Source organism: Vigna umbellata, chromosome 5 (genome assembly GCF_029865625.1).
Source record: "Vigna umbellata cultivar VRB3 chromosome 5, Vumbellata_1.0, whole genome shotgun sequence".
NCBI classification, from domain to species: Eukaryota; Viridiplantae; Streptophyta; class Magnoliopsida; order Fabales; family Fabaceae; genus Vigna; species Vigna umbellata.
In genome coordinates, this window is record NC_142169.1 from 35638635 (window position 1) to 35662658 (window position 24024).

At 33.0% G+C, this 24024-nt stretch overlaps 3 protein-coding genes across 4 annotated transcripts; all 3 read right to left on the reverse strand.

The window, feature by feature from the left end:
• Window positions 1–615: 615 nt before the first annotated feature.
• On the reverse strand, window positions 616–6328 carry LOC124847620 (putative multidrug resistance protein). Its single transcript, XM_047325159.2, has 7 exons — window positions 5873–6328; window positions 5632–5686; window positions 5101–5285; window positions 4558–5015; window positions 3575–4115; window positions 1473–3409; window positions 616–1211 (listed from the first exon to the last, which is right to left on the reverse strand). Exons 1-7 carry the CDS (start codon window positions 6056–6058, stop codon window positions 842–844), a joined length of 3732 nt encoding a protein of 1243 aa, XP_047181115.2. The 5' UTR covers window positions 6059–6328; the 3' UTR covers window positions 616–841.
• Window positions 6329–10716: 4388 nt separating this feature from the next.
• Window positions 10717–13673, reverse strand: LOC124847631 (protein terminal ear1 homolog). Its single transcript, XM_047325173.2, has 5 exons — window positions 12695–13673; window positions 11859–12519; window positions 11429–11548; window positions 11204–11345; window positions 10717–11123 (listed from the first exon to the last, which is right to left on the reverse strand). The coding sequence occupies exons 1-5, from the start codon at window positions 13263–13265 to the stop codon at window positions 10818–10820; spliced, it is 1800 nt and encodes a 599-aa protein (XP_047181129.2). The 5' UTR covers window positions 13266–13673; the 3' UTR covers window positions 10717–10817.
• A 5326-nt stretch (window positions 13674–18999) lies between these two features.
• Window positions 19000–22633, reverse strand: LOC124847625 (Pyridoxal-5'-phosphate-dependent enzyme family protein). Of its 2 annotated transcripts, none has more exons than XM_088115113.1 (7): window positions 22482–22633; window positions 22107–22400; window positions 21799–21841; window positions 21362–21709; window positions 20710–20790; window positions 20493–20556; window positions 19000–19394 (listed from the first exon to the last, which is right to left on the reverse strand). In XM_088115113.1, the coding sequence occupies exons 1-7, from the start codon at window positions 22509–22511 to the stop codon at window positions 19157–19159; spliced, it is 1098 nt and encodes a 365-aa protein (XP_087971239.1). In that variant the 5' UTR covers window positions 22512–22633; the 3' UTR covers window positions 19000–19156. The 2 variants fall into 2 exon arrangements, with proteins under 2 accessions (XP_087971239.1, XP_047181121.1); XM_047325165.2 differs by having other exon boundaries at window positions 20380–20556; window positions 20661–20790.
• Window positions 22634–24024: the final 1391 nt, after the last annotated feature.

Sequence of the window (24024 nt, forward strand, 5' to 3'; positions counted from 1 at the left end):
TCATTGTGTTCACATTAGAATTTTTTTTAACAATGTTCGGTTATAGGAATTTTTATTTTTCACTCTAAACATTCTAATAAGGATAATGATACTTTGACAACATTTTTTTGACAATATTTTAATACTATTTACGTGTTATTCTGTGATTGGTCCATATTGGTGTTTATGATTATTATTATTGATTGTGGAGTAATTTTGGACCAATCAAAGAATGACACGTAGATGATATTAAAATGTTGTCAAAAAAATGTTGTCAAAATATCATTATCCTTCTAATAATTTTGCACTCTACTTTTATGAAGAGACTCTAACAGAGAGAGAGAACTCACAACACCAAAGTTCAGAATAATCCTTTCTTTTCAATCTCAGTCATATTACAATACCTCCTCCACTTAAATGGGCAATTAACTCTTACGCAATAAATTGGTGATTTACTTATTGTTGACTTGATACAAAAATCATTTTCTGTAAAAAAGAAAACTTGCTCACCAAAAAATGGTGATTTCTTACTTTTTTTGCATCTATTATTAGCATGAGCAAATGGTATATTTCTTTACAAATAAACTAATGACCAAAAGGAAATTTTTTAGGGAGAAGGATGGATCTGATATAAGAACAGTATTGTAGGCTTCTGGACTGATAAAAAAGATGCCCATTTGTTCCAAATGAATACATAACGCAAAAACTATTCACCATGTCAAACTACTCTTCTAATGTATGTATATATTTTGGATACAAAAAATGGTTTATTATTTTAAATTGCAGAATTTTGTGTACATTGGTCATATAGGAGTATAGCAGATCATTATCCAAAATTCATACTCATATTTTGCATATCACCTCATGTTGAGTGGTCTTGTTGTAGCCTAGTCAAGGAGTAATAGGCCCCATTTGATCCAATTCTCAATAACTCTGAGTGTGACCCTTGTTCCACCACCTTCCCATTTTGAATAACGACTATGGAGTCAACATTCTGTATTGTTGACAAACGGTGAGCTATAACCACACACGTTCTTCCAACCATCATTTTCTCGAGTGCCTCCTGCACCAGATTTTCTGATACACTGTCTAGAGCACTTGTTGCCTCATCTAACAGAAGGATTGAAGGATTCTTAAGTACTGCTCGAGCAATGGCTATTCTCTGCTTCTGCCCTCCTGATAGCTGCACTCCTCTTTCTCCACAATAAGTATCGTATCCATCTTTCATTGAACTACATCACTTAAGTTGTGTTACTAAAGGCAACTATGTTTTCTATGTTCCTATTGCAAAAGGGAGGTTCAAAAGAGTAAATAGTACAAGAATTCGCATAGACTATTTACAAATTATCACCTAAGTTTGTTGACTTTTACTATAATGGTCTTAAATGTCATGCGAACAATGATTTCATTGGTTGATGGTGTAAAAATTGTAACAAGCTGAAGGCATAGAAATTACTTCTATGTAAGAAAACAGAAAAAGAACTAGAGTGTACCTTATAAACTCATGAGCATTTGAAAGACGTGCTGCCTTTCTTATTTCATCTTCTGATGCATCCTTTTTTCCATACACAATGTTGTCACGTATAGTTCCTGCAAAGAGAGTTGGCTCCTGACTAACCAAGGCAATATGTGCTCTCAAACTTCTTAAGTTAAATTCCCTTATGTCACAATTGTCTATGGATATGGATCCCTTCACGGGGTCATAAAATCTTTCGATTAAGCCAATGATGGTTGATTTACCCGACCCACTTTGTCCCACTAATGCAACTGTTTTGCCTGCTTCAATATCAAGATTGAGACCCTTGAGAATCATTTGGTCTGGCCTTGTTGGGTACGAGAAAAAGACATCTCTAAGTTTTATATGGCCCTTCAAAGAATTTTTACACTTTCTATGTCTAGGATCTTCCGGTTCAATCTCACTTTTCCTATCCAGTATAGCAAATACTGAACTAATGGCTCTTCCACTTTTAGCTATGTCAGAAGTTGCGCTTGCTGTCTCTGCAATTTGTCTACCAGTGCCCATCAAAATGAGGAAAACTTGCAAAAGATGTTTTGAATCCACCAGCTTTCGATTCAATAACCGGCCTCCATACCAAAAAGTCAAAGTTATAGATGCTGTTGTTACAAAATATGAGACTGACAAAATGGAACCCGAAATCCATGATTGCTTGATGCTTTCCTTCTTAGGGCCCTCCATAGAAGTTCTGAACAAGTTTAAAATCCTTTTCTCAGATGAAAAGGCAGCAATAGTCCTGTGGTTAACAGTAGCTTCCATTGCTAATTGACTACCTTCTCTCTGAGCCCTTCTTGCTTTCCCTGCCATACTTTTCATGAGAATGTTCTTTGAGTAGAAACATGCAATGATCAAAGGCTGCATTGCAATCATAACTATAGCCACCCTCCACGTAACAATTAAACTAAGTACAAAAGCCAACAGAGCCATAACAGAAATATTAACTATCAATGACATTCGTTCTGCAACAAGGGATCTCACCAAGTTGGCTTCAGTTGCCAAACGAGCACAAATTGCTGCACTTCCGTTCTCCTCTTGATCAAACCATCCCATCTCAAAAGTCAACACCTTCTCTAGCAAATTCTCTCGCACCCTTTTTAGCAAACTCTCCCCCATAATGGTAAAATTGTAATGTTGAAGGAGGCCTGAAATGAAGTAGACAACAGCAATGCAGCAGAAGATGGAGGAGTACAACCTGATTTTTGATTTGATGAGAGAGTCATCTTTTATAAAGTAGACAGATGCAACTATTCCCAAGCAATAGGAGTAAATTGGTTGACATATTCCAGAGCCAATGGCCCCTAAACAACCAAGCAAAGCATGTTTCCACTCAGGGGAATTCATTCTTAGTAAACGCCATTGAGAGAAGTTAGCATGTGAAGATTTCTCAAAGTTTTCCCTGTCGTAGTCATCAAAGCTAGACCCTACAACACTGATTGAATATATGGGACTAAATGGTTGTGTTGAGCTAAATGCATGATGAGTTGGGCTACTTTGCCATCTCGAATTTGAACTTGTAAGATTTTCCATAGTTAAGGATGTCTTGTTTATTGTATGCAATGCAATTTCATTTTGACTTGTCGCTTGTTGCAGCTGTAGCATTTTTCTGTAAGCCCCTCCTTGTCCATTGTTCAGTTGGAGTAGCTCATCATGGGAACCACATTCAACGACTCTTCCTGATTGAAGAACTACTATTGAATCAGCCTTACGAATTGTTGACAGGCGATGCGCTATGATGATTGTTGTCCTACCTCTAGAAGCTTTCTCAAGGGCCTCCTGCACTAGTCTTTCGGACTGTGAATCTAAAGCACTTGTTGCTTCATCAAGTAGTAGGATTTTGGGTTCTCTTATCAAAGCCCTTGCAATGGCAATCCTTTGCTTTTGCCCTCCAGACAGCTGAGCACCGAATTGTCCCACCTAAACAACAAATTGGAATCTTCTAAGCAATCACATTGAACAAAATAAAACTACATAATTAATATGCATGCAGATTTCTTATACTCAACGCTCATAAAACTATTGGCTAGTTAGGATCTTGCTAATACAAATTAAGTACGGAATGGGACAGAACTAATAGCTTACTTGAGTTTCATATCCATCAGGAAGTTTGACAATGAAATCATGTGCATTTGCTGCCTTTGCTGCGCTTATAACTCCATCCATTGAAGCTCCTTCCTTGCCAAATAGAATGTTTTCCCTTATGGATGTTGCAAAGAGAATTGGCTCCTGATTGACCAGTCCCATCTGGGACCTTAACCACTTAACGTGAAGTGTCTGTATATCATATCCATCAAGCAATATCTCCCCGTAAACAGGATCATAAAATCTTTCAAGCAAAGAGATTATAGTAGATTTGCCAGAACCACTCCCTCCAACTAGGCCTAATGTTTTTCCGGCCTGCACTTTCAGATTGAGTCCTTGGAGAATCAGTGCATCTGGCCTTGATGGGTAACTAAACTCAACATCTTGAAATGTGATTTCTCCTCTTGCATGTGTTAAGACCTTTCCTTTTTCTCTGTAAGAATTTAGGCTTGGCACCCGATCAATCATCTCAAACATCCGGGTAGTAGCTATTGTTGCCTCTAATATGAAACCAAGATTTGGGAGTGCACTCATCAGAGACCTGTGCATTTTAAATTCAACAGACACGGAAATTAGGAAATGAAGTCCCGTGAACAAGAGAAGCAAGTATTTCTCCAATTCAATATTAGCTAATCTTCTTATTACAAGGAATTCAAGCGTAGAGTTACAAAGAGAAGCAAGTTTTATCTTACAAAGAGATGAACAAGATAAACAACATATCAAAAAGAAAGACTTACAAACTCATTTTCTTGAAGTTTTGAATTTGAAGTATCATTAGGTTTTTTATATAAATTGACTCATGACTCATCAAATCCCCACAAGGAACAACACTTTTACCTTTGTCCAACCATTTTGTTAGACTATTTTTTAAAGTGTTCAACTAAGTTTCTGCAGTAATATCAACATGTTCTTCCAAGAACCTCGTGTTAAACTTGAAAAGTTATTACTTGACAAATGGACAGAAAAGGGGGAAATTAACTCACAGTCCTCCCCAAATGATGCATATCTCAGCACAAAACACAGGACCACCACTTTCTCCTTTTGTCCGGACCAGAACACTGCCAACCCAAGATTGGAATGCCCAAGTAGCATATAGCAACCCAATGCTACCGATTATAACTCCCTTGATTTGACCTTGTTTTATGCCAATCTCCATACTTTTTTCAAGACCCGAGTTGAACGCTTGCATTGTTTGCTTCTCGCCCACATATGAATAAACAGTGCGAATTGAAGAGATTGCTTGTTCAGCTATGCTACCAGCAACTCCATATGCATCCTTCATTTTATTTCCCAGCTCTTTCATGGCCTTCCCAAATATGATTGCCGGCATGATCATCATGATTGAAAATGGAAAAGCAGCCACTGCAAGTCTCCATGAAAGGAAGAGTGCGACTATAAAGCTAGAGAGAAATGCTGAGAGGTGACCCAGACAATTGGGCACCTGCAACAAACACATACAAATGATTTACAACAACGAGTTCAACAAAACAAGGTGGAAGGTTCTACAAATAATTGAGTACGTATACCTTATCAGCCATGGTATCTTGGATTGTTTGAGCATCAGAAGTTATGGTGGCAATAACTTTGAAAGTTGTGGAAGAGTCGGTTTGCTTGTCGAAGAAACCAACCTCTTGCCTTAGGACTGATTTAAGGTATTCAGTTCTCATGCGGGAAGTTTGTCTCTCTGCAGTTCTTGTCCAACATACCCCTTCTGCAAAATAACATAATATGCATGCACTCTCTTTGAAATCAAATATTGAACTCTTTCTGTTTCTGACCAACCAATATTCAGTTCTTACTACATCAGAAATAATTATCTTGCCAAAGTGGAAAACGAATTCAAGCAATTGTCAGTTCATTGAATCCACTTGCCAATGTAATGTAACCAAAGAAAAAAAACAAAAAGGGGAATAATTACTTTAGCTGGACAGTTTTTTTTTTTCATATAATGTTTTACACATATCCATGATTTGCTGCACAGTAAAAAGCACGATTTCAACAGCCCTAGTTATCATTGACAATGGAAACCAAATATCTAGAATTGCAGCAATGCTTACCTATAAAGGAGGATAAAGCAACCCCAATTGCAACACCAAGCAGCCTTAGAGCGTACTGAAAGAATGATGACAGAACTTTGTCAGATGTTTTTTAGCAAATGAAAAATTTGGAATATAAATATATATTTATGCTGTGGAATGTCATCATAACTAACAGCAAGAAAAAGTAACGAAACCATGTCTTTGAAATATCGCATTTATGCTGTGGAATGCTTCAGTGATGATCTCACCTAGTAATTACCTTGTCTATAACCTGGTCGGGCACGGAATGTTCAGATCCACCTTCATAATCATTTATCAAACTACCAAGAACAAGCATTGTCATAGGGGTTTGTAATCCACCTCCAATGCAACCCAATGTCCCAAACAGTAACAGAAATTTGTCAACTCCATCTGCATAACGGAAAATTCCACCTTTGCTACCCATTTTCTGGTGGGATTTCTATGCCTGTCACAAAGTTCTTATCTTCTTGCTTGAACACCTTGTTGTCTATCATAGGTATCTTTGTACTAGTTTCAAGTTATTGTAGTTTTCTATTGAGAGCTGAATTATTGCCGTATGGATTGAGCTACACATGATTTTGACATTAATGCCGGCACTTGTTTACTAGTTGAAGGATTCCTCAATTAATTCCTTGCCACTAGGAGACATCATATTATAGTTTGACTGAACAAGACATCATATGATTATGCTAGTTTGGTGTTACTTGTATAGTTTTAATCACAAGGAACACATATAACGTCCAGACACCAACGACGAGGAAGATAAGTTAGAGAAAGAATCTACTCCAAAACATGATCATTGAACCTATCGATTTGTAATCGAGAGCAAGGAGTGTGGTGTAATCGGAAAAATAGTGTCTTGTAGTATTCGACTCAACTTTGGTTTATTTATGGAGTGAGTGAAAGCAACATCGATGAATAATATAATCAATCTCACTCTCTGATGTGATGTATAGAGACTCTATGTGTTATCCATTTCCTTTCACATGGAATGATGAGAATAGAATAAGAAAAGCCTAAATATTCCCTTTTTTTTTCTATTGTTTGAGAAAAAAAATACTTCAAATCTAACTTAATATCACAAAATCAACTATATTAATGAATGATCCGATAACAGTTTAATAAGAAATTAAATAAATATCGTTAAAATAATATATAATCTGGTTCTAATATTATATTAAAAAATGAACTTTAAATCTAATATAACATACAAAATCTGCTTGTAAAATAATATCTACATCTATTTATATCTTCTAAACCGGTTTTATATTTGGTCGAAATAACTTGTATTACACCTAATAATTTAGTATCTATAACAGGGCTAAATTTTTTTTCTCTAAAACAATATAAAATAACCTTTTTTTTTATCAAAATCGACTTAACTAATTTGAGTTGGATTTTTAATGTGGTCATCAAATACAATGCACAAGTTAATGTGATTTGATCTTCAAACTTGTGAGTCAAAATTTGCTGATGAGATATTTAATTTTATTAAAATCCTTACTTAAACTTGTACTTTTTTTTCATCCATAAAAATTAAATACATGTTAAAAAAATTTATAACAACACTGACTTGTCATACTTGGTGACAGAAGTAGATTCTCCAAAGCATCTATAGCAGGGGTTTATACCACAACTAAATGAATTATTTAAATAAAAATGATTAATTAAAATAACATTTTTCACCAAGGAAGAGGCATAAAAGACAGGGTGTCCGTACAGATGGTGTTTCCAAAGTAGTTCACTGTCCAACTATATAACGACAAAGCTTTTTAATTTATGTTATTATACGCTGCTGCTTCGTATTATTATTTATTATTATCTGGGTTTTAAATTTTTCTCACAGAATTAAAGATAATGATAAATAAAAAATTTGAACATTGCATAAACTGAAACAGAGATTTATGTGTAAAGTATTTGGTTTAAGGAATTGATACGTGTAAGTGGCCAACCGTGTGACCTTGATTGCATCGAAAAGTACATCAACCACGCATGCCTTCCCCACACTTATGCTTCTCCTCGTTGCTATCAAACAAAACTACTAATAATTAATAAATAAAGAACTAACATTTTTAATTCATGTAAGATCTGGTTAAAAAAATTAGGTTAAAAAGAGTTTGGTTTTTTTATTAAACTTTGATACTTGTTTAGAGTATAGGATCGAGAACAATAGTTTAATGTTTCATAAGTCGATGAAAGATCTCATTTCAAGTTTTTGTAATAGAATTATTTACAAAACTAAAAAGGTACTCTAACGTTAAAATAATTAAAATTTCTGAAATTCAAAACTTATATTTTTATCTCACTTATATTTATAAATTTTAGGCTGAACTTTTAATTATTAACTATTTAATTATGATCTAATTATAAGTGATTACACTTTATTTCTAAACAGATTTAACATAGACTAATTAACTTGGTAGATGATTAATTAACATGGTTCATCAACAGTTATGTCTTGAAAATGGTTCTTCCCTCAATTTATGATTGATTAAAAGGTCATATGTTATAATATGATTTGGTTAAAATTTTAAAAATATATAAATAAAATTTTATTAATTTGATTGCGTTAAATGTTTTTACGTATTAAATATATTTTGAAATTCTATTTGATTATTTACATCATTCTAATAAATGTTAACTTACTATCTATATAAAAACACCTTTTAACAAATCTAAGAAAATTAACATTATTAACTTTAAAAAAAAATACCCATATTTTAAGTTTGAACAACATAATATATCAAGGATATAATATTGATTATAAAATTTTAAAGATAAAATACATATTTAATCATAAAAAATTAATAATTTTTTCTTCACATTATTATTATTATTATTATTATTATTGTTATTATTATTTTATGGAGAGTCTAAAACTTATATATTATAATGAGAACCTAACTCTATTTAAAAAAGTAATGTAACTGTTCTTATTTAGGAGAATAGTCACGTAAATGTTATCAGTGATGTTTTTTTTAGAGAGATTTTGGCTTTCAAAAGTCATGTACACATATAAACAAGTATATAAGTGAAAATATATAATTTTTAATTTTAATATATATATAGTTGATCATCTCAAATTTCCATATACTTATAATTTTTTTTTTGCACTTCTAAGTTTTTAAAACTATGTTACAAAGTGCCACATTATATAATTGATTAATAAATGACTCATTTAACCTCTATCACATAATAATTATATGCAGCATTATATAGTCTTTCACTTTGGTATTATTATTTTAAATATTTATTTAACCGTGATAATACCATTATAATTAACAATGGGACATGTATTTATTGATGTAATATATATATTTTTTTGTCAATAAATCAATTTTAACTAATGAGATATTGTTTGATATTTATATTATAAATAATTGTTGTAATCACGTTACATATTGATTTGTTCGTTAAGAAAATCAAATTTAAAACATCAAAAAAATGTTATAAGAGAAAAGAATGTATGATATAAATAGTATTATACTTTGTAGTACAATTATTATAGATTAGAAAGTAACAATAAATATGCCCTTTTATCAAAATAAGTTTGTTATTTTATATTAACTGAATAATTGTATCGGTTATAAGCATAATCACATTGACATAATTTATTTGAAAAGACAAAATATCAATTTATTTAGTATGTATATAATTATTTTAGAACAAAATGGTAGTATATGGAAAAGAATCTGATTATAGATCAAACGTGTGATTATTTTAATTTAAAACTGTTTCCAAAATTAAATTTTAAATATACAGTTGAGATAATTGTTAAATATTTGAATTTTTATTATACTAATTTTTAAAAGTATTTGATATAAAATTAATTTTAAAATGAAAATTAAATTTGAAATAAATTTTAAATAAAAATAAAAGATAATGCAATAAAGAAATAAAAAATTGATGTTCTAAAATAATAGTACATTAAAATAAATTAATTTATGAAATATAATTATGATATAAGTTATATAAGTTAAAAGAAATATGTGTTTTAAGGAAAGTTTTGTAATGTTGGAGTTTTATTAAAAAGAGTGATTTTTTAACATAATGTGTTAGAAATAATGTGCAATTAATGTGAGGAAGATAAAGGTGAGAAAGAAGAGAGATGATACGAGGTTTGCGATGGAAAGTGGAGATGACGTGGAGAGAATCAGGTGGTCCAAGTGTCAAAACCCCAGAGAATCAAATGAGGAAAAGAACAGGTGAAAAAAATCTGACAGAGATGTGAAGGGGTGCTGCTGTTGCTGCTGCCTCCTTCTTTCTCTTTCTTTAGCAGCTCAACTGAAAGCTACACAACCAAATGCACCAGAACAACATTAAATGCTCTTCTCTCTCATCAAACAAAAAAAAAAACAACTATACAAAATCCAACCCATAAACTATATTAATATTAACTTATTTATTTATTTAAGGGCTAATAATAATAAATAAATTTCAGGTTTGTCAGCAATGTCTTTTTCATCATCCACAGTGAAGAAACTAAATCTCTGCATACATAATAAAAGACCCAGCTATGTGAACGTTTTGACAGTAATCTTTTACCCTTTGCTATCACTGTACTATATAAAAAGTTAACCTTTATTTGGGATTAGACCAAATTGAAAAACTAGATCAAGAACTACTCGAAATTACAGACTCATTCTTAACCTTGTTCTTTTCTATTTCTATCAAACAAGATAACATAAAAAATTGTATCTTTTCAGTTGTAGAGTTTCTTGTATCAGTTCCTTAAGAAGTGCACTCGTTAACCGACATAAACGTCGTTACTATGAAGAACAAACGGCTATGGTTTCTATGTTGTCCATCGTTCAAGTTTTCTATCTATAAATGATACATTGATATTCTTGAAAACGAAATTCCAAAGCAAAGTAAAACACTACATCTTAAGCAGCAGAACCTACAGGGCTACACAGGCGATTCAAAAGAGAAAATGAAATATCACTAGACTGAAAAAAAAAGAGCATTAAAGAAAAAAAAAATGAAGAAATTGGAGGAAAGGTGAGCAGTGAGCAGCAAGAGGTTCGTAGGTACGAACACGACGAGAAAGAGAGAGAGAGAGAGAGAGAACACAGGTGTGGCTCGTTGCTCAACCACCTTCTGCCTGAGCTAGCTGATGCTAAATTCATTCTATCACACGTTTTTTTTATCGATTCATTCACAATCACAACAATACTACTATTCTACCCTTCATAGTCTTCTTCTAGGCTTCCTTCACCACCAACCTCTGCATTCGTGTCATCATCATCATCATCGTCGTCGCCTACGTCGCCGCTTTTGCTGCTTTCCACGTCATCACCGCCATTATCATCGCAGTTCGGAAGTGAAACGGGTGGTTGATGCTGCTTGTTGGTGCTGTTCCCCACTAAGGGAAGTGGCTCGGTGAGTTCCCTGCCATCTCGAGGTGGTGTAAACACCACTGGCAGGTAATGCTCCATCTCGCATGGGAACTTTGAGTTCTTAAAGTGCTCCTTCAATGCCTCCAAACCCTTCATTGCCATTAAACCATTCATTATGACCATTTACTACAGCCACTGGTATTTTTTATTTTATTTTTTTAGTGTCATACCTGAACTCTTGCATAGGTGACTTCACATATTTTTCTTGAGTTAAAAACCTCCCAATGTTGAAGATGGAAGGCCTTGTAGAGCCTGAGTGTGGCCTCCGGGGATGTCATGTTCACGAACCCATATCCCACGTTGCACTTGTTGCTGTTCCAAAACACAACAACATAAATTTGCAGGGTGATTTAATTAATTAATCAGTTCTGGTCACAGGAAATGGAACAACATACTTGAAATCAATGGGGAGGTACACGAAGTCGTAGGAGGATAGAGGCTGCTCATAGCCGTCTTCTATCTGCTCGTTGCAGTGTATGCAGTGATTATCCAGCATGTTCAATAGCAACTTCTGACTGCATCATGTCCAAAAATTTCACACAATATAAAATGCTTAAGAATTTCAAATCGAAACAAAAACAAATAAATAATAAACAATAAAAAACACCACATTAAACTTTAATTTATTCAATACTCATTCATACTATCATTATACTTTACAGTGTTATACTTAGTAGTACATCTCGTAGCACCTCTCTCTCACTCACTCTCTCTCTCTATTGGTGATTTCTGATGGTCTGAGCTGATACTGGGAGGTAAGATAACAGGAACAGAAACAGAAGAAAATGAAGCAACGGAGTATAAATAAAATATAAAAAAACGGACCTGTACTTGTTGGGAATGTTTTTGATCATGACAGTGGTTCGAGTATCTTTGGGACCAGATTCGACAATGGCATCCTCTTTAATTAGAAAGCGAGCTTCGAGTTTTTTTGCCTGCTTTCCCTTCCAGTGCCTACTTCTAGGTAGTTGCTGTGGGTGTTGTTGTTGCTGCTGCTGCTTTGTGGTTGCTACGACTAGCGTGGTCTCGCAATTCTGCTTTCTGGTAAGATTCCTCCTAGGGGGGCCACCAGCATGTGAGTGGTGCTGGTCTTGAACCCCATTTCCAACATCCCCGGTCAAAGTGATTGACCCAATTGCCTCATCCACAGAATCTTGGACCTTGACGGGACTTGGCAATGATTTATTGCGAGAGAATTGAGGGTGAGAGGCATGCAAGCGAGGAGCAGCAAAACGACGAGGCGGGGAAGGATGGAAGGGTGGTGGTGGGGCATTGAAATCGAGAGGAGTGGTTTTGGAGGAAGGAGAGTGGTGGAAGAATTTGCGAGTGTGACCACCGGGTCTGCTGAACTCGATGATGATGGGTTTCCCGTGGATTTGCTTGCCGTTCATGTGTTTCAAGGCCTTGGCAGCGTCTCTGGTGTCGAAGAACTCCACGAATCTTTGGTTCTTTTTCCATGGCGTATCTCTCAATTCCTTTATGGGACCTATCCCCACCAAAACAAAATCAAAAAAAGCTAGCCAAAGTGGAGAAACAAAAAGTCCAAGACAGAGACATCTCAATCCCATTATTATTATTTATTCTTTTTATCACCTCAGTTTGCAACAAATATAATAATAATAATAATAAAAGATGCAAGAGAAGGGTTTGCAGAGAGATACCGAAAGGGTGGAAGAGTCGACGGAGGTGGTCGGTGGAGAGGTGAGGGTCTAAGTTGAAGACCACGAGGGTGCCTTGGTTGTGGGCGTCGGGGATGGAGGAGGAGGAGGGGAGCACGTAGTGTGCGGAGATGGGGCGGGCGGAGAGGAGGCCTGGCGAGGCGGGGGCGACCTGAGGGAAGTGGTGGTGCATGGAGCGGATGGCGGCGAAGGCGGACTCTGCATGGCGGAGGTCGTAGAAGTGGACGATGAGGATTCCGTGGCGGAGGGCTTCCGTTTGGAGGGCTCTGACGTCGCCGAAGGCCTGGAGTTCGGCGCGGAGGGCGGAGTCGGAGGTGAAGGGGAGCGGCGTGAGGAGGAGGGAGCGGGTGGAGGAGGTGGAGAGGTGAGGAGGCGGAGGAGGAGGAAGAGGGTGTGGGAAGGGTAAAGGTAACGGTAAGGGTAGAGGGAGAGGAATAGGGTACCATTGGCATTGAATGACGGGGTTGCTCATGCTTGGTCTGAACTCTTCGGCTCTTGGGTCTAAGCTTCCTTCCAACCGGTCCAACCGGACAATGATTCCGGTTTCTCCCATTAGACCAACACTCAACCGAACCACTCTCTTTTCCTCCTTTCCCTCTGCTTCTTCACTTGTGTTATGTCTTTGTTTCTGTGACAGACACAGAGGTTTTCTCTGTTGTTATTGTGTTGTGTCGGAGCGAGGCTTCTGAAACGGGTTAGAAAAGAAAAGAAAACCAGAGAGAGAATGGAGAAGGAAGGAAGAAAGAAGGACAGAGAGAAGACAGGAGCGAGTCACTCAGTAACTGACTCACTCACTCACTCAGTCGCTCGGTCGCTGGACTGTTTTCCTCATTCTCTACTTTCCTATCGAAGGCAAAGTTGCTAAAAATGTACTTTCCCTCCCACACCATTCCATGTTATGCTTGCAAGGATTTTACATTTTTGCCCCTCTCTCCCTCCATTACTCTATTCTTTTCTCCATCACCACTCTTTGCAAAATCTTCATTCTTACCATTTAGACTATTCAAAACAAACATTCAATGAGCTAATTAAGAAAATACTATTCAATTTCCTCTATTTAATATATTTTGACTGATGTCCTTTTTTATGTTATAATATATTTATATACATTTTCAAAATATGATATTTTAATTTTATTCCTTTTAAGATTCATATAAATACTGTCTGTTGCAACGTTATTGTGTTATGATATATTTATATATAAAGAGTCAAACGAGAATCCAATAAATGAAGAGTTTGACCAGAGTGATATGTTACATTTGAGTTTTGCAAAGAGTATATATAATCTGTTTGGGACAGCTTTTCATTAACATGTTAAAACCATGATGATTAATTAAATAAATAATAATTAAGGTTATTGATTCTCCATTGAATGGTGTTGAAGTTGCTTTGCTGCATAAAACAAGATATGCCAAAAGAGGACAGTAATAAATGGCTCCAATGCCTGCTTGAGGACCGTACTATTTCATGTTTTTGTATTTTCTACTGCTCATTATGCTTTTTCTGTGAACACTTCCTTACACTCTCTGAATTTTGTGACACTCTTTTTCTTAGCTATCTTCACCTCTCCCCCTTTCTCGTTCCTTCATTTCATCTAGGCCCAAAATCAAGCCCGTAAGATACCTCAGATTTTTTCCTCATCATTTTTAATTAATAAAACCAATGATTACATATGTTTGGAATATCTAATTTGATCAAAGTTAAAATTTATTTTCATCTCAATTTTTGGTGTGTTTTTATTTTAAATTTAAAAATAATAAATATAATTATTTGTAATCTAACTACGTTAATTATTTTACTTGTTAAATTATTTTTCTAATTAATATATGAATTAAATCATCTCTAAATTATATGACCATCTGGTCAATCACAAAGTTGGCAACAATTACAGCTTAAACAATCAATTAAAAAACAAAACGGAAAGTTATCAACCTGACAGTCATCTTATAGATTGGATAGCGACCATCAACATGGACAGTTAACCATCAAATCAGACGATTGATAACCAAAATGTACTGTTTAAATATGAACAACATATATTGATTATAAAACAGATTTACTTAGTGTTAAAACATGATTAATCATGTTTGGACCATATAATCAAGTCAACCTTAATCAAAAGTTTATTACAAAATCTATAAATTGGGGTTTAAGGTAAGAAAATATAGGATACATGCATTAATTACTTTTTGTCTAAGTTGATATAACTTTGGCATCGTAATATTTTCTGTAGGTACCATATGAGTAGTCCAAATACACAAATAAGACAAGTTTTGAATGATGTGAGAAAATATTTGAAGACCAAACACTTAGACCTAAAGACTTCACATCACATCCAAAATAATATCAAACAATTATCAACTTGTTTGAAACGTCAAAACAAAAATTAACATAATTAAATTATCTATTTTTTTAAAAAAAAATAAAAACAAAATTGTATCAAAATTTAAAAATAAACTAATTATAATTTTATTTTAAAATTTTAAAACTAAAAATATATTTAATCCAAATATAATCTACTAAACAATTATTATAAATAATCATTATAAAAAATATAAACGAATTAAAATTTTACTTTAAATTTAAAACTAAAAATATATTTAATCTTAATATCAACCTCCTCAATAAGTAAAAAAAATGAATGGATGAAAACTGATTTAATTGAATTGTGGAAAAGACAGATAAAAAAAAGAACGTGTCTCGTTACGTGGAGACAAGTGTGGATGGTTGTTCTGTAAATAGTGGTTGGGATTATAATAAAGAAAAGGGAATTTGAGTTGCCATTAGCAGTGGGTGTGGTCGAAGACACTACAATCAGTTTAATAATAATTGTCTGTTTCATTGAGTTAGGATTCCAATCTGCTCTGAAAGGTGAGATTTCTCAAGGGTTGGACCTCTCAAACCTATTTTATTCTGACCATTTGATTCTTTGCATGACACTGCCTCCATCTTCCACGTCTTCCATTGTCCTTTTCATATATATATATATAGACAATGATATTTTCACAATATTTTTTTTAACAATATTTTAACACCATTTACATGTCATTATGTGATTGGTCCATGTTAATGTTTATGATTATTATTATTGATTGTGGAATAATTTTGGATCAGTCACAGAAGGAACGTAGATGATGTTAAAATGTTGTTAAAAAGATATTGTCAAATATCATTATCCAACTTTATACTTCTTCCTCTTTTTTTCTTACAAAAAGTGGAATGTGAATATTATAAATGTTAAATAATTCTTATATTTATGAAAAAAAAAATCTTTTTGTACACACAAATTTTCATACTATTACTTTTACTTTTTTTTCTTTCTAAAAATATAAAAATGTGTTACCGTGTCATTTATTTTTTTATTTTTGTAATGGATAATGATACTTTGACAACATTTTAACATCATTTACGTATCATTTTGTGATTAGTCCATGTCGGTGTTTATGATTATTATTATTGATTATAAAGTAATTTTGGACCAATAAACGTAGATGATGTTAAAATGTTGTCAAAATATCATTATCCTTTTTTAATACGTGTCAAATGGATGTAAATGTATATCATACTATCATTACTCTTAAGAAAAATATTATAAAAAGAAAAATGATACTTTGACACATATATATTTTACATTCATCTAATATAATTTTTTCTTATTTTTTAGAAAAATGAAATTTTGACACATAAATTTTTTATATCCTTTGATATTATCATTTTTTATTTTTTACTTTCTTTTTTATCGAAAAAATATAAAAATTTATATTTTTAAAATTATTTTATCTTTATACTATGGATCAAATAAATGTAAAAATGTGTCATATGATAGTATTTCTCTATTTTTTTTAAATAGAAAATTTTATTCATTTAGAACTATTTTATCATTGTAATATATGTTAAATGAACATCCTATTATTATCTATTAAAAAAAATATGGGTGTATAGACCAAAGGAATGTGGCACTTAAAGTAGGTGAAAGCGATGTTTCCCTGCATCTCCTTCATCACCACCGTTCTTAAGAAGGGAGTAAGTACTACGTTATAACAAACCATATTCACATTCTGATTTTGTTTCTTCTGCAATTTTGGAAGATAAATAATTTTAATATTTTTATCTTACTTATCTATGTATATATCATTATACGAACATTGATTTTGGGTCTTAATTAATTTTGACAGTGTGACAATGATGTGAAAGAGAGAAAGCAGTGCATGGGATGAAAAGAAAAAGCAAGAAGGAAGAGTTAATTAGAGACAAAAAGAAGTGGGATTTTGGCCACCACCAGAAGGAACCATCCTTGTTACCAGCAATGTTTGCTGCACTCTCTCCACTAACTTATGCCTATTATATCTTCCATCATTTCAATTTCATCAACCATTAACATTTTAAACTCTATTATGTTATTTCCAATCAGACCACATCGAAATTTGTGAACATCTTTGAGTCCCTAAGAAGGAATGATAAAAACAAATCAAACAACTTTATCGAATAATCATTTCAGTTTAATCCTTTTTCTCTCGTCAATCCAAGCGGAAGAAAAACATCATGCATATTATAATGTAATAAAATCACGATTTTGAAACCTTGGGGAGTGGTCGCGTGGCGCGGGACCACGGACCAAGATGTCATACTACGATGTCTGTCGGGTCACTGTGGGAAATCGTTTCGCAATCTTCACGTACGTGTGGCCAAAACCTTAGATTTTACCCTTTTTTTTTTCTTTCAATACAAGGTGGGAATTTCTTATTATTTTCTTTTCTGTTTCTCTGCTCTTTGTGCAGTTCAATCATGAACAAAACAAACCCTTCAACTACTCAATCAAGCTTAATTTTCTTTGTAATTACAGAAAAAAGGACACGCACCTCTTATTTTTTATTCTGTTTTGTAACTCTAAGAACATGTTTTTTTTTCTTTGTTTACATGTTTGGATACGACATCGAATCATTTACACAATTTTTTTCAGGTTATCGAATAGTTACTAAATCAAGTTTCATTTTCACTCCTGTCTTATAACTACTCAGTCAAAGTCTTCGTTTTCACTTCACCATTTAATAAACGGATAATTATTAAAGGTTATTTGATGCTTAAATCAGTAAACTGTCATGGAAAAGTTCAGAATAATTATATTAAATGCATAATAAATACGATCACATGTCTCTTATATTTAATCTCTATTTATAGTTTTTGATATAAGTTTAGATTAGTGAAACCTTAATTTCGACCCAATCTCATACTAATACCCTAACTACCGTTTACCTTAATCCCTGATTATGGCCGTTCAGTCTTAGTGGTTGATTCTGTCACATTCCCTTGCTGCTTAACTGTTTCTTGTTCTTCAGAGTCGTCCAGTTTAGCTTGTGTGAAATATTTACATATGGTCATCTCGCCCATACGGTACAATTACCATTTGGTTTAGTGAAAAATTACTTAGCTTAGTAAAAAATTATTTACAAAAGACAATCTTGGGATAAGTTTCAAGTTATTATTAATTTAATTACAACCCAACTAAGGATAATCTTACATATGTTTAACATAATATTTTTATATTAATTCTTATTTAATCCAACTGTTCAGCTATCCGACGAGTTCCTTTGAAATTCCAAGCTCAGTTAGGTCATAAATACTGGTTTTTGCTTGATATTTTGTTACTAAAAAAGGTGAATATAGGAATATGTTAAGGCTGCGCAACATGGAGCATAATTTAATTTTGATAACTGCAACATAGTCTATGAGATGTAAAGCTTTCTTATTTTCTGAGTTATCGCTAGATCTTGGTCAGCATAAGGAAAATAACTTTCCATTTTATTGTGTTGTTCTTCCAGTTAATGGTATTGTAACCGTTAGTTTCCGGATCAGAAAAGGAAACTGTCGCATGCCCAAAATCAACGTTACCAGATAATGAAGGCCATGTTTGGCTTTTAATTGGAAACCGTTGATTTTCAATTCGGTCCAACTGCAAACTGAGTTTTGTCTTAATTTTTGTCTTCAAGCTCAATTTAAAACAAAAGAAAACCGAGTTATTTTTACAAACTAAAACTATAAAAAAATAAAAAATCATTCACACTTACGTTTGCAAACTCTAATACAGAAGTAGGTTTTCTATGTCCAAAAGTTATTAAGATTTCAGAAATTATAATTATTAAAGATAACTAAAATATGTGTGTTGACCATTAAATATTCTAAAAAAAACTATATAAATAGATGGACCTACTATACACTTAAAAATTACGAAGAATTTAAGTGTAGAACTAGTTCCATAATCAGTGCTGATGAACATATAAGCAAAAATATCCAGAGTAAAAGTTATATCCACTTATATATTATAATTTTACTTTATCTAAGATTGAATTAGAATTAAAATTAACCACACTTTTTTAATACATTTTTTCTGAAAATGAAATAGAGTAGCTCTGTGCTAAAATAAAGCATCTCAACCTGTGATCTAAATTAGAACACCCCTTTTTTCAGCATGCCAAAATAATTTTTGTACCTCTGTGCCAGTCCAAACATACCCAACGTGCCTCCAGTGTGAAGCAACACCACTTCTGGTTCTTCAGCATCGTTACTGGAGAGAAGCATTGCTGTTTCCCAAGCAGCTAATGTATACACAGGATCCACCAAAATTCCAGTTTGTTGGGCAATTTGTTGACACCTTTCCACTTCTCCCTCCAAAACATTACCAAACCTAGAAATTCAAATGTGTGATTGAGAGTGAGTAAAAGAAAAGTCTTCTGTTAAGTGGCTGCAGAACAGGAAATGTTTATTAACTACAGCTGTAGCAGCTAACACTAGGAGTTTGCCTTTTATATGGCAGGGTGCTGAATATGACACTTTATGTTTATTTGATTTCCACTGTGTTACTGAAGTTGTCCACTAACTTTTGTGAGGTGAAGAAAATATGAAAGACTGTTGAGTACACACAATAATTGCATGTCCCGTTTACATTTGCCATCCTATATTAAATTTTTATACAGAACAAAAGTCTGACTCATAAGCATCCATCTATATTAAAGCAAGTGCTTCAGAACTTCAGGTATATGCATGAACAAAATGAATTCAGCACTCCTTTAATGCAGATGGCAACATTTAAGGAACAAGTTGAAATTGAACTAGTTTGCAGACCAGACCAAGAGTCAAAGAGGTCCTTTAGCTTGAAAGTTGGGAGAAAAAAGAGGAAAGGACACCTATCTTCTCTTTATAATTTTGTTTGTTTTACCTATTTTTTCATCATATCAATTATTGTATGCAACAAGTGAAGTGAAACATGAAAAAAATTAATGAAAGGAGAGCATAATTCAGCAATCAACTTTAAAAAATTCGCTCATTTTTGGGTGGACATTTCATTCACAAAAAAAATCAACTGAAACAAGCAACAAATCACTAAGCACAAATGATTACTTAGGAAATCCAATATATCCTGATAATGATGATTTAATAATCAACAAGCAATAATAATTAATTGAAGGCACTATCCACTCTAATAATTAATTTTCAATATATTATAGGCATATAACTGGGTTTATAAAATTAAGCAAAGTGATAATTTCAGTGTTTATAAATCTAATTACCACTATTCTGTGCGCCAACAGTTTATTATTATTTTACAACACACTGAAGTCCTTAACATCATCATAGATAAAAAAAAATAGAAGTGTATAATAGCATCTTACTTTCTTGGACGACCACGTTCCACCCAATTCACAATCCCAGCATCTTTTCTATTTACAATTTCGTCAATAAACTCAATGTTAAAATGCTTCTTAAATTCAGAAATCAAATGCACCTCCTGTTTTCTGTATCCTTCAATTTTGTCAGCCAGCATGACAGCATATACCTCCCATGGGAGCCTGCAAGGAAGAAAAAATTACTTTTACCATGATTTAATGCTGTTGTAGGAAAAGTATTAAAAAATATTTTCAATTAAAATGGCATGCTTCAAGCTGAAGCGAACCGTAAACAATGAGCTGCAAGTCCTAAACCAATAGCCGTTGTGCCAGTACCAGCATCTACAACAAATTTCATGGGCCTTTCTTTTCCAAGTAAATGATTATGTGACAAGTATTCCACTAAGCGAATAACACCTACAACAGGGAAAACTATTTTCATAAGTTATTGAACAACCAACCGTAAAAGTTAATTAAACACAAACACCAACAAAACATATTTTCTTTTTACCAAAAAAAGGACAGTAATTTGAACACGAAAAGCAACACCAAGATGAAAAATATCACAAAAGTATAGCAATGCATAGATAACAATGAACAACTAAATCACATGGACATAAATGTCAGGTAGAAGACTGGTTTCACATTATTAGTTGCAAGGTGCATATGAATTTACTGTACTTTTAAACTGATTCAATAATAATTTTAGAATTGGTGCAAATAAGATGATTGTTTCTCTGTGATATACTAGGACCCAAACCTCACTTCTTTCTGAGCAATCAAGAAGATATGTGCATCTGCAACCAGAAATTATCTTTCCCAATAAAGAGAAATGGTTTTTTATCTCGGAAAACATATATAGGTAAGCACCATCTAACAAAGACCGACAATTGCTCAAGCGCAATTCTATCTGAATTTTTACCTAGTTAAAAGAGAATGTTCCTGTAGATATTCATTGGTTGTTTTTGAAACTCCATCTTCTCATTACCTAGTAGAGCAACAGAATCACCAGCACCTTCTTTGACAACTAAAATATTTCGTCGATGGTTCCCCTCACTTCTACTCACATCCATTTGCATGAAATTTGGAGAAGTAGACAATTCAGTTGCCGAAGAAGGTTCAATGATATCACCAAGCCATAGGACAGAACCATTGTTACCAGCCACTGACTCAGCATAGCTCTTTAGCATCTCTTCCCTATTCGCATAAATAGTTCTTGGAACATATGTAACATTCCCATACATAGAAGACATCAAGTTATAGCCAGTCAAAATTTCAGGCTGCTCTCCTCGTAGAAGCAGATGTGACACAATTCCTCTCTCAGCACACAGAACCGCTTCAAAATAATTAAATCATGGTTTTGAAAGAATAGTATTACCACTAAAACCTCAGCAGTATTATAACCATAACCAAGAAAGCACCTACCAACAGCAGCTGTGTGAGCACTCTGACAACCTCCACATGTAACCTAGAAAACGTCCCGTTAAATGTTATTTGATCTCAGAAAATCCCAACATTGAGAAAATTGTGTGGTAAAAAGAAATTTATAAATTTAGTAGATTAATTTGCAACAACTCGAGAATATTGCAAGCGAAATACCCTATACCTATAAGACTGCAAGAAACAAAATTTAATAACCCCGATGTAAAGAATCCAATAAAGTTATTTGTGATTTGTGAAAACATTAATGTAATAAAGAGTAAGTGAAAGATTGTATTTTGCTAGTATTGTACCACATCAGTGACAGAATAACGTTGAAGGAGAGGAAGTAGTCCATCAAGTTTTCTTGCTTTGTTGCCATTAACAAGTGGGTGCAACAAATCATCCCGAACGACATAAAAATAGTTCCTTTCTTTACTCACAGGGTTGGCATCACCGAAAGGTGGGTGGGTGTTCAACAGAAAATTAGGGCCTTGTGTGTGTACTAGTTGGTGAATTTTGGTTTCAGGAGTTGGCAATGTCCATCTTGTGTTGTTGAGTACCTTTTGCAGAAACTCCTCACTTCCCAGTTTCAGCCTTGTAACAATCTACCGATGAATGAACAATATATATAATATAGTTAAAGTAAAATACGCCACCATGGATTGAAATCTGAAACGAAAAAGAACCTGATTTTGAAGAGAGTTAGAATGAATCATGGCCGCTGAACTCGGATGTGGAAGACCTCGATCGTGCCTTTCTTGCTGACACAAACATACGCCCAAGATATATGATATAAAACTGTTATATTTCTAGAGCTACTCCCTCACAAGTAAGCAGAATCTTGCTTATCATCTTAGTATAACAAATAAAAAAAAAACATTAACCACTTACTTAAAAAAAAATTTAAAAAAAATAATTTTTTTGCTAATGAACATAATGACATAAAATAAAAATAAAAAAACACCAACTAATTTTACTATATTTTTTAATATGTAGGTAAACTAGCCTAAGAAAAGTTACCAAAATATAGATCTTTGTTTTTCAATTATACTACAACAAAATATTAAAAAATTATAGAAAGAAAAAAACACAGGTCAAGAAAGCGAAACAATAATAATACAAAGAGAGACAAAAAAAATATACACAAACCAACAAAATTTTTAAAAAAAATTCTATTATTACAAAAAGAAAAAGAAAACATTTTGGGTAAAAAAATTGATTTTTTTTTCAGGAGAAAGAGTTGGAAACTTATGAAAAAATGTTTTTTCCTAGAAGATATTATTTTTTACGTTTTACAATTTAATAACGGTTATGCTATGTTTGTATTATTTATTTTTGGATGAGATACAGAATTACTGTTTAATTAAATTGATTAACTTTGTTAGCATCCCTACATCTAGAGAATGTGCATATAATTATACAAAATTTAATTGTAATAAATTTAATCGTACAAAATTTAATGGTATAAAATCTAATTATACAACATTTTATATGATCGGATCCCATATGTTTTACATTTTTGTTGACCCTTCTCATTTTCTCTATGTTTTTGTTGGGTCTTATCATTTATTCTCTTCTCACACTATAAAACTCTTTGCATCAGACCCATTTCATTCTATTTTTTTCCTCTTTGAAAAACTAATAGCAGTAGACTATGGTTGCTGCTTAATTTTTTATTAGAATTTTCATTTTTCTCAGTTCATTAATGTTATTTATCAATAGAAAAACGGGAGTAATTCTATTAGATTTTAGAATAATCAACCTGTCATAAAATACTTCCACATAGTATTATAATCACCATAAAATCTGATTTTCTGTTTTTTTGAGTTTTAAAACTAATGTCTTTTGTTCTTACTCTAGATTTTTTTTAATATCAGTACTAAAAAGTTAAACTAACTATAAAGATATTCCTTTTTTAACTTTAGAACAATTAATAACCATTTCTAGAAGTATATAAATATTGATTCTTTAAATAACCAATATATTGAAAGCGTAACTGTTTTATATTATCGATAAAAAACACTATATCATTATTGCCTTCTTCACTAACCAATTTTAAAGTAATTAACAATTAGGAACGTGAATTTGAATGCAATAATTGTAAAATCAATAACTTTATTTAAAAACACTTCGGACGTTATTCTTATTATAATCATCATAGGTTCTATAAAGTTATTACCCATTAAAAAGTTAAGTGTACGAAATTATTTAATAATTTGAAAACTAACA

Excerpts from the sequence above, each read along its gene's own strand:
- LOC124847625 (XM_047325165.2), bottom strand. The coding sequence starts at position 22,511 with ATGATTCATTCTAACTCTCTTCAAAATCAG. Across the intron at positions 22,401-22,481 it reads CTAACTCTCTTCAAAATCAG|ATTGTTACAAGGCTGAAACT; the intron begins GTTCTTTTTCGT and ends ATTCATCGGTAG. Across the intron at positions 21,710-21,798 it reads TGCTCACACAGCTGCTGTTG|CGGTTCTGTGTGCTGAGAGA; the intron begins GTAGGTGCTTTC and ends ATTATTTTGAAG.
- LOC124847620 (XM_047325159.2), bottom strand. The coding sequence starts at position 6,058 with ATGGGTAGCAAAGGTGGAATTTTCCGTTATGCAGATGGAGTTGACAAA. Across the intron at positions 5,286-5,631 it reads TGCTTTATCCTCCTTTATAG|AAGGGGTATGTTGGACAAGA; the intron begins GTAAGCATTGCT and ends GTTATTTTGCAG. Across the intron at positions 5,016-5,100 it reads AAGATACCATGGCTGATAAG|GTGCCCAATTGTCTGGGTCA; the intron begins GTATACGTACTC and ends TGTTTGTTGCAG.
- LOC124847631 (XM_047325173.2), bottom strand. The coding sequence starts at position 13,265 with ATGGGAGAAACCGGAATCATTGTCCGGTTGGACCGGTTGGAAGGAAGC. Across the intron at positions 12,520-12,694 it reads TCGACTCTTCCACCCTTTCG|GTCCCATAAAGGAATTGAGA; the intron begins GTATCTCTCTGC and ends TGGTGGGGATAG. Across the intron at positions 11,124-11,203 it reads TCACCTATGCAAGAGTTCAG|GGTTTGGAGGCATTGAAGGA; the intron begins GTATGACACTAA and ends ATGGCAATGAAG.